Source organism: Plasmopara halstedii (assembly GCF_900000015.1).
Source record: "Plasmopara halstedii genome assembly, contig: Scaffold_262, whole genome shotgun sequence".
In the NCBI taxonomy this organism is placed as follows: domain Eukaryota; phylum Oomycota; class Peronosporomycetes; order Peronosporales; family Peronosporaceae; genus Plasmopara; species Plasmopara halstedii.
Window position 1 is genome coordinate 153,259 of NW_020187183.1, and position 9,379 is coordinate 162,637.

The following is a 9,379-nucleotide window of genomic DNA, read 5'->3' on the forward strand; positions in this document are numbered from 1 at the left end:
TTACATGTATTTAGACTTTACTATACAAGTTTAGGAAAATCTATGCATTCAAAATTAGGCGCTTTTTGCCGCAGATAAGAATATATTTTTTTAATTTAAACGAAAGGGTTAATTAGCCTTGGGTTAAGGTTGTAATTACTCGTGGAGTAGCGAATGGCGATCCGCTAAACTCGTACTTGTTCTAAGTATAGAACGAAAGGTCGGTGATTTAACTTACGCTTCCCTTTAAGCGCAAAGCTACGGCAGCCCCGCTGCACTCGGCCCTTGGCCAACCGTGCCACTCAATTTATAGTATGGCTACATCATCTCGAAGCTTATACCCCGTCCTTGGCGGCGTTTTTTTTTATTGCTTGCCTCTTTAACGTCTCTTGTCTCGAAGCGCCCGACCCTGGCCTTCCCGGTCGGCCTTGCGACGCCTCCAAGCGGACTTAACGTTCCACAAGTTTGGCTAGGTCGCCTGACTTTGCATCCACTTCAAATCCTGATCCAGCATGATTTGGGATTCCTCCTCGCTAACATGTGTAGATTTACCAGAATTAGTTGCAGGAGTGTAAGAATGTAGTTCATTGTCTTCTTTGTTCTACAATGTGATAACGAGAAAGTGACTTTCACTATCTCTTCTTGTTGCGCCGGTTCATACGAAATTGGCGCCCTTCCGCATTTTTATTTTCTAGTTGGCTTGGATCGTTGGGCAAGATTCGTCTTCCAGCGGTGCCATATGATTACTATCTTAAATGGAAGTAATGCCCGTGTATCAAAGTGCTAGAGCACAATAGATAAACTTGCAGGCGCTTAATACGGCATAGTAAAAAGTAAATGTGACTTATTCTTCCTGATGGCGGCGCTGTTCGCTATAGTTAAACAAATGTAACATTGAAGATTCGGCGATGGGAGTAGCGTCGTTTCCAGCTGGGACGACATAGCACCGACTTTATTGGTATTTAATTTATTTGAAATCGAAGGCATTCATCTACAAAAGTGTGGCGTCGCTTTGTATCGAGAATCCGATTGACTCAAGCCGTTTTCGCTTCGTCGAATCCAGATAGGACGAGAGTTGCTTACATCATGTGGAATCCATTGCTTAGCAAATTGTCGTTTGGGGCTCGGATGGTAATCACCCTTCCCCTGGCAATAAAGCGAGCGACGCTGCCAAATCAACTTGGAGTTGTCTGGGTTAAGTGGGAACCATTTGTGCGCACAATTTAAATCAATTGCGGATTGTAAGTAGTCGTCTGCATCAGGTTTATCCTCATCACTAGTTACAGTGGTTTCGGGCACACCATCAGCCAAAGGAACTTTCGAGTTAAGCAACTCCACAGAGGTCTCCGAATTGATCGTACTATGTTCTGTTGTGTCGGAGATGTCGCCAGAGTCGTCTTTACACACAGCTTCAGATGCAGTGCTTGTCAGCGACACATCACCAGGGTCCTCATCATTATTAACTGCGAGATCCATGTCGTCAGATACGGATGGTAACCGGACTGAGACAGCAGTGAAGGGCTTTAACACCTCATCCTTGACGTTTGTGATGCTGGTTAACTTTTCCGTCGCGAATTCCACAAACTTTTTTTCATTCCTTTCTCCTATCTCGCCCTCAATTTTCACGTTTTCATTTGGTCGATCAGATGCATACCGATCAGCTTTGATCTCAGCAAGACTAGGTATAGTCGCGGCAGGACGACGAAGCCTGATCAACTTGCGATTGATCCGATCACGCGTATAGCACGATAGCTCTAGCGTTGTGAATCTAGAACGTGAGGCATGACTGTCTTGGCTGCAGACTTTTCCAGTCAGAGAACGGGTCGAATTTTGCGAATCGGGGGACATACTGTGCTCTGTACCATTTTTAGACTCTAGTGCATGCTCAATGGCTGAAAGCCACGTATGGAACGTGGCAGCATCAGGCGCTTGGAATATCCGTCGCTTCTTGCCATGTCGAATAGTAAATCGATGTCGCTCGATGTTCCGCTTGGTCGGTGGCTCCAATCTTGCAGGGTACTGCAACACAAATTCTTCATGACCTCCTAATAGTGATGGTTGTGAAATGGCAACCACAGGCGCTTGATAATTTGGACGCTCCACCATTTGCACTTCCGCTTTGTGCCTACGAGATAGTGTCATTCATCGTACAGGCTTTTAATAAGTAATACATGACATCAAAAGCTAAAGTTTCAAGACCGCCACTTACCAAAAAACTTTAAAAGCCTTAGTCTGCATTGGAGTTTGAAGTTCAAGCATTTTCCACAAGTCGTTAGATTCTAGCAGCGTTGTTGGTGAATCGCAAAATGACGCAAGTTAACATTGATGGCATCTTTATATCCGAGACGGTGATGCCTGTGAATCGGCAGTTTCGTGCCTTGACGCATGGTCTCGACATTCTATGGCGGCATCTAGGATTGCTGATGCGGTTGTGGTATGTCTGTAACTGCTTAGCTATTACTATTTTTAAGACGAAGGATATTTTTTGTGACGTGATTTTTGTCTGAAAATCCAGATATACAAGCAGTTTTTTGCCAGTCAAATTTTAAGATATTAGTATACACGTATACTAGATGATTATTGTGCATAAAATGCATCCTAAATAGGTATGTTTACAGTAGGTTTCGTGCGAAGCTCTTACAACTTATGATGCTTGATAGAGGCATCGCGCGTGTGTGAAACGTTATGTGCCGATTATCGTTGATCGGTTACTCGCGGCTCCATTACCATATATTCTCTCATTATTCTATTTGAAAGTATGCAACGCAGACACATTTTTACAGACAACATGCGAAGCAAAAAAGTATGAAAAATAATAAAAAGATAATATTCCACTACAGCTTACAATATGTGTAGTCACGCAAAATTTATGACTCGCATTTCTAAATACGTATATCACCGTTGCTATCGGTAGAGGTGCCGCCAGATCGTCACAACGTGCTGCAATTTGACTCTTTCGTGACGTCCATATGGTTCCAAGCGCTGTACACATCGATGACTCGATGCATCTGACTTGTTACCGTCTCTATGGTTTGGCAGAGAGCTCTCATTGCCACCTTATACGGGTCTTTAGGAAGGCATTTATAGGAACACTAAGAACCCATCGGACGTCATGCGCAGCTTGGCGAGCTTTTCCTTTCTAGTATTCGGCATGACGGACGCTCTTGATACATGTAACAACGATGTCTTAGTCAAAGCTTATGAGGGTCTAAATGTAAGTACGCAACTTGTGTCCTGCATGACGCAGCACAAGTTTAGCGCTGCGTTAGACGGCTCCGTGGATTTAGCGATTGAAAAAGCCGCCTCAGCGCCTGACAACATCAAGGCCTTATGCACTGCGGACTCGTGCAAGACTATTTTGTCGGCTCTTGTTGGAAGCGCGAACTTTAACTTGACCAACTGCATCGTTGGTAACAACACTGTTCTCAAGGAGGAGGTTTCTAAACTTCAAGCGACTTGCCTGGCCATTTCACCGGCTACAGAGACCCCTAATACGAATGGTGCACCAACTTACGCTCCTGCTGATGTACCGACCGCTGCTTCTACTACTCCACCCACCGATGCGCCGGCAGCTCCTCCGACTGATACACCTCAGCCACCCCCGACCGATGCAATATTAGCTTCTGCAATCGTTGCGAAAAATGCTTCCGCGACCAATGCAACTACAGCTCCCGCTGCAGATGCGATAAAAAATAACACAATTGATGCTCCACCTACTCCACCGATCGATGCGTCAGCACCTCCACCGACCGGTGCTTCAGCACCTCCACCGACCAATGCTGCAGCACCTCCACCGACCGATGGTCCGACACCTCCACCGACCGATGGTCCGACACCTCCTCCGACCGATGGTCCAACACCTCCACCGACCGATGGTCCAACACCTCCACCAACCGATGGTCCAACACCTCCACCGACCGATGGTCCAACACCTCCACCAAGCAATGCCCCAACACCTCCACCGATCAAGACTCTAACTGCTAACACGACCCAGACATTGGTTGATTCATCAAACGATCCATCTCAGTTAGAGCCATATTCTGATGAACCACAGCAGATGCACCAGACTTCTCCCTCTGGTAAGCATTGTGAGTAGAAAGCTGGAGTGATGTCAAGGAAAGGATGCCTCGCTTTTTTTGTACAACCCTAGTTTTCTACTGAATACGTAAATCATGCTTTTAGTTTTTGCTTAATTGCCAAATACTAACGCTTTATTGCCGCTCTTGCGTCGACGTCGGGTTTTTCTATTTTGTGTGAAAAGCTGAATCCATTGCCAAACCATAAACTACGCGAAGAAGCGTCAAAAGCGAGAGTAATTCTGTAGTGTTCAAGCTCGATTGCTTACAATTGATGAAATTACTTCATCATTCTATCGTACACCCCTATAGCGCCGCTCAAAACTTTGACTCATCGCTGGCATAATAACTGAGCTGCAACTATTATTTAGTCGTCTTAATCCAAAATCTGAAGTAGTATATTATTCTCCCTTGCTCTGAGGTGTGCGCTGCACTAAAGAGAGAGACTACACTCAACACACAACGATTGGGTTCACCAAGTAGTGCCTCCACAATAACTAAGAACTCCATTTGTTTTTCAATTAAAAATTAACGCTTGAATTAATCTAAATTTTACTATGCATACATTTTCTACTACATGCAATAATAGGTTATCTGACGTCCTACGGACCTCTCCATTATGGAGCCCCGTCGTGTTCATCCTTCCACAATTTCACAAAAGTGTAATTTGTATTTTGAATACCTGTTTGATCGTGCAATTTGCACTGCACCGTAGTGTAATAAATTCGTTAACTTTACACCATCCGACCACACTGGGGCTCACAATTATTGTATTTTTTGAAGACATTGCGCAAATGTGAATATTAGTAAGCACCCGCTTCGCTTAATGTTCACTCCGCTCATTGCACCTTCTCTTAGAAGCATATTAGCATCTACACACCATCACATGGCTCTGCGAGCTTTCGACAAAGGCGCAGTTCTTGTGGCCGACGGACTCAACTCCATCACTAGGGAGAAAACCGAGGCGTTTTCTGATAAGACCAGTCGTAGCTACTCTTTGATCGATAATTCCGCCCTCGCTGAGAGACACATAGTAGTCGCCACTGAGAAAGAAGCGCATTTTACGCTCCTTCTCTCCTCTGCGCGACGTACGCCCTCTGCGCCCGTTCCCTGCGGCAGAAAGTGTTGCGCTCCTGCAGAATGCACGGCGACGTATAGTTAGTCACCAAGTAGCTGGATCTTGCTCAGGAAGCCCCGCTTGCCCACCTAAAAGTGCAAGAATCGCGACAGATCGTACCAATGTCATCACATCGAATTCTGGCTCCAAATCTAAAGCTACTTGTCGTTTACTGAGGAGGACCCCCCACATACGTATTTAGCTGGCTCACGGCTCACCGAGAGCAAAACGAGCACCACAAACTTGCTTTGTGAGCACTTTTTGATCCCACTTATCACTGGTCTAGATACCCTTCACAAATAACTGGGTACTGTATACTGGCGCAAGTTTCGAAGAGTATCGCGCTCAGGTAACGCGCTGAGCGTCATTAAATCCTTGACTTCGCAAACACAAAGCATGACGCAAAAATCTAAGTGTGAATTCAACAACTACAACTCAAGTATTTCCTGCTATCAGATCTCTAAAATTCATGAGTCTCTTTTACAGCTGAAGGAAAGTCTTGAATTTTCACTAAGGTTAATCTCAATGATGTGCGCAGCGCCACCGCCCTTTTTTCTAGAGAAAATAAGGACCGAAACTGCGCCAGGTCATAAATTGCTACGGCGCCAGGGCGAACAAGCTGACGTGGATCCCTTTACTTCACTAGACACTGGCAACGACTCCTGTGTACACCCCCGCCAACTAATCGTTCATCGTGAAAATGAGCCATTTGTTGCTCACCGATCAGTCCAAATTGAGACAAGTGGCTCTAGAAGATGGTTCGCTCGGATATAGTGATACGTCGACTTTCTCCAAGAATCTAGGGGTGCGGTCGATACTCAAATGATTGTGCCCTCAGCGATTCTTCATCGCATTGGGTAGCCTGAAGCACCGACATAAGTTACGCACTGTATAACTGCTCCAAATCAAAGGGTAGATCAGCCACAGGGTATAGTTTTCAACATAGCGCTCTGTGTTCGACGGGCTCGGACGATGTATGTGCGCTTTCTTCAAAATAGTGGTATACGTTTTTTGAGATGACCAAGTGCGGTTCAACGTGAAGTGGACGCAATCGAGTCTTTTTGACTCAGACACTATTTATGTATCGGGGAATTGATTCAAGCCCCCCCCACTATATATCCATGCGCTTTCTTGCATTTGACATCAGCATGTTGCTTATGAGCAACCTGGCTATCAGCTATCGCATTGCGGACTCGGCACATGACGCTCAATATCACTAAGATGATTCATGTCATTTTGCTATAAGGATACATATGCTGATGACGGCTATTTAGAATTACAGTGACAACACCTACCCATCCAAGCGAGAACCTTTGTAGTGGTATCAGAGGGCACTGGGGTTAATCAGACGCTTATGTGCTAATGCGCTTCGCTGGGTGCGACAATATTGAGCATTTCCTACAGCGTCCGTAAGAGGCACGAACGGCGTAAACTCATTATAATCTCAATGATAAGAGCAGCTCGCTTCGAAACCGCGGCCTCTCCACACAATCGCTTAAATAATATAGTCCACCACGCAATCGCACACTCCGTTCTACTATAATGCTTTTTGATGATCGTTATCAGTGTCGACATCTCCAATCTGATGTCTAGTACATTGAAGAAAGTCCTCCAAAGCTTCTTGTAAAGTATTGCTTTCTATTTAATATGATGCTACCGGCAAGCCATGCTAGCAAAAATCTTGTCGAGAAACAACTTGGCTATATCCTCTCCGGTAAAGATGTTGCTGACAGTAGCATGATGAGATAGTTTGCTCTAACGGTCTATAACGACAACAACACCCGTTTACTTGGACGCGTTATTTGGAAGATAAAAATATAAGCCAAGGCAACAAACTACCAGAACTATGTCTTTACCGACAGGCTGGCCATAGGAGCCACCGCATGCAGCGCCAGTTTAGCCCATAGACAAGTCGCACACGTACGCACATTTGAGGATAATGTCGGGTGGCAAAGGCATAGCGCTCGCCAAGCATTATGTCTTTCTTTTTTGAGCAGGTCACCCAATGATAATCATATGTCTGCACAGTATTTCTATGATCGAGGTCTTCATCATGAGATACCACCACGCATATGGTGTCAAATAGGTCAGTGCTGTAATACAGCAAGCCCTGCATCAAAGAAATTACATGTGAAGCTTAAACGCTCCGCTTGGTGAGCCCGATACATCGTAGTCCAGAACGAGCAATGCCGTTCCATGACAAAAGAAGAAATCGTCATTAGCCAGCCTAGATCTCAATTTTCAGCTTGCAGTTGCTCTCCAGCTCCAGCACAGGAGACCGCGACACCCAGTCGCTACTACCCTCCACAGACACGAGTACATAAAGCACCAGCTTACAGCTGGTATTCCGCTTCATACACACATGCTGGGAAGCATGATAAACGGTCGTTTCCGTCTCTTAAGTTTGCACTTTTAAATTATGCTATCGTCTATCTCATCCTGAGACCACAGCTCACTGCCGGTTTTGCCTCTCCGAGCTTTTTTACAGATACTAGACAGTTTTGTTGGTAACGATTTCGGATAATCTCATGGTCAAAGCTACCACATTTCATATCGGCGCCAAAAATGGTTCTGCATCCTGACGGAGGTGAATTCATGAGCTGCTGAAGTTTCACCGGGAGAGAAGCGCATGGCACCTTAATTTTTCTGACCTCCAGTCGACCCATGACTTAAAGGACGAGAACATACGGTGTAGCCGCACAATTGTGCGATTACACCGTCTTGTGTCATCCACACCTGTGTACGGTCACATCATCTTGTGTGTCCCACCTTATATACCAGGGTACATGTAACCCCGTTATACCCCCCATCAGAATTGTGAATACCTACAATTCACATTTAACTGTCGCCTCGTACGAGGCTCGACTGTTGTCTCTAAGACCGTCGTCACGCATTCTCTGCTCAATGAGCCTTGTGTCTATGACACGAAAAACACCCAGCCTTGCTAATTCCGAGGGCGCCCGCGGGCAGTGCCCTTCTCGTCTCCTGCATGCAGTGCAACTACGGACAGTTCGTCCGCAGAATTACGAGAAGCACATCCCAAGCTCTCTGCAAGCGGGCGCCGCACGCCGCGCCTGCCATGGACGACGGATTACCTCGTCAAGGATTCGGTCGATTTGTGTAGTGTTCGCCCCTGGCAAAACCGGCGCGGATGATGAAGAGCTCTTTGAGCGACGGGTGCAGCGGCACCGGAAACTTTCCTCGCTGTCTAACTTTCGGCTTAGCCACTAGAAAGTGGACGCGGGTGTGGAACGTCATCTTCGGATCAAATTTGCCAAACTCAAAGCGCAACATAGACTTCCAATGTATTGTCGCCGTGCAACATATGGAATTATCCATCACAATCTCGCGAGCTTTGTGGTTTCTCACACGGGCGAGTCTTCGACTACGGTAGCTTAGGGTCATAAGTCGAACTCAGCTCATAGCTTTTCGGCTTTTCAGGCTACCGCCGAGAAGCGAGGAGTGTCACGATCTCTCTGATTATAAGCACCACGATGTCTGTGCAATCTTGCCAAAGGGGCATCTCAAACTCCCACGAAGTCTTGGAGTTTGGATATCCCCGTCACTTTAACAAGATATTGGGTCTCATTCTGTCGACGACGTCGACACACAAGACGTTCCGCGTGATAGTGGACGTCACCGCTCTAGTCGAGACGAGTCGGCTGCGACGATGTCGACTTGGTTAATCGCCGTCCGGTGCATCGTGATGCTCTTCAAGCTCTTGAGGACAAGGTCCGTCGTCATCGGCACTCTGCCGAGCATCTTTCCGAAGTCGCATACCGCTGTGCGGAAGACATCGAGAGCTTGGAGAACTTTGTGCACCGACTGCCTCACGTTGTTGACTATCGCGCTCTGTTGGAGCGGCTTCAAATTTCCGAGCAGACGAATGTGTCACGTCGTGCGACGGTGGAGCGACTGGCGCTTTCGGAGATGGAATCCGTTGCACTCTATGCTCAAAACCAGTTGCTGGTTCAGCTTCTGGGTAGCTGAGCGCCTTTGGGCGACGCCTCGGTGCCAACTCTCTCGCGTTCACTAGCCAGATTCGGGTACGGCTCAAACAAGCCCACAGAACACACTAGGTGGGTGCGCATCCTTCTCGGAAGGTTTGGCGTATACGCAGGCCTTGCTTGGCCACGTCCTCAAAAGGCCCGTTAAACCGTGGACGTAAGTTCGACTTAAAGACACAAAACCGCATGTGTAGAACGGT

The 9,379-nt window shown here is 46.6% G+C and overlaps 2 protein-coding genes across 2 annotated transcripts; one reads left to right on the forward strand and one right to left on the reverse strand.

Annotated features, from left to right (window-relative positions):
• Positions 1-966: 966 nt before the first annotated feature.
• Positions 967-2,238, reverse strand: PHALS_04478 (Pleckstrin homology-like domain; the record flags this gene model as incomplete). The annotated part of the gene is made up of 2 exons (XM_024722291.1): positions 967-2,104; positions 2,189-2,238. The coding sequence occupies 2 exons, from the start codon at positions 2,236-2,238 to the stop codon at positions 967-969; spliced, it is 1,188 nt and encodes a 395-aa protein (XP_024573382.1).
• An 892-nt stretch (positions 2,239-3,130) lies between these two features.
• PHALS_04479 (opacity protein) lies at positions 3,131-4,075 on the forward strand (the record flags this gene model as incomplete). Its single annotated transcript, XM_024722292.1, has 1 exon — positions 3,131-4,075. The coding sequence occupies one exon, from the start codon at positions 3,131-3,133 to the stop codon at positions 4,073-4,075; it is 945 nt and encodes a 314-aa protein (XP_024573383.1).
• Positions 4,076-9,379: the final 5,304 nt, after the last annotated feature.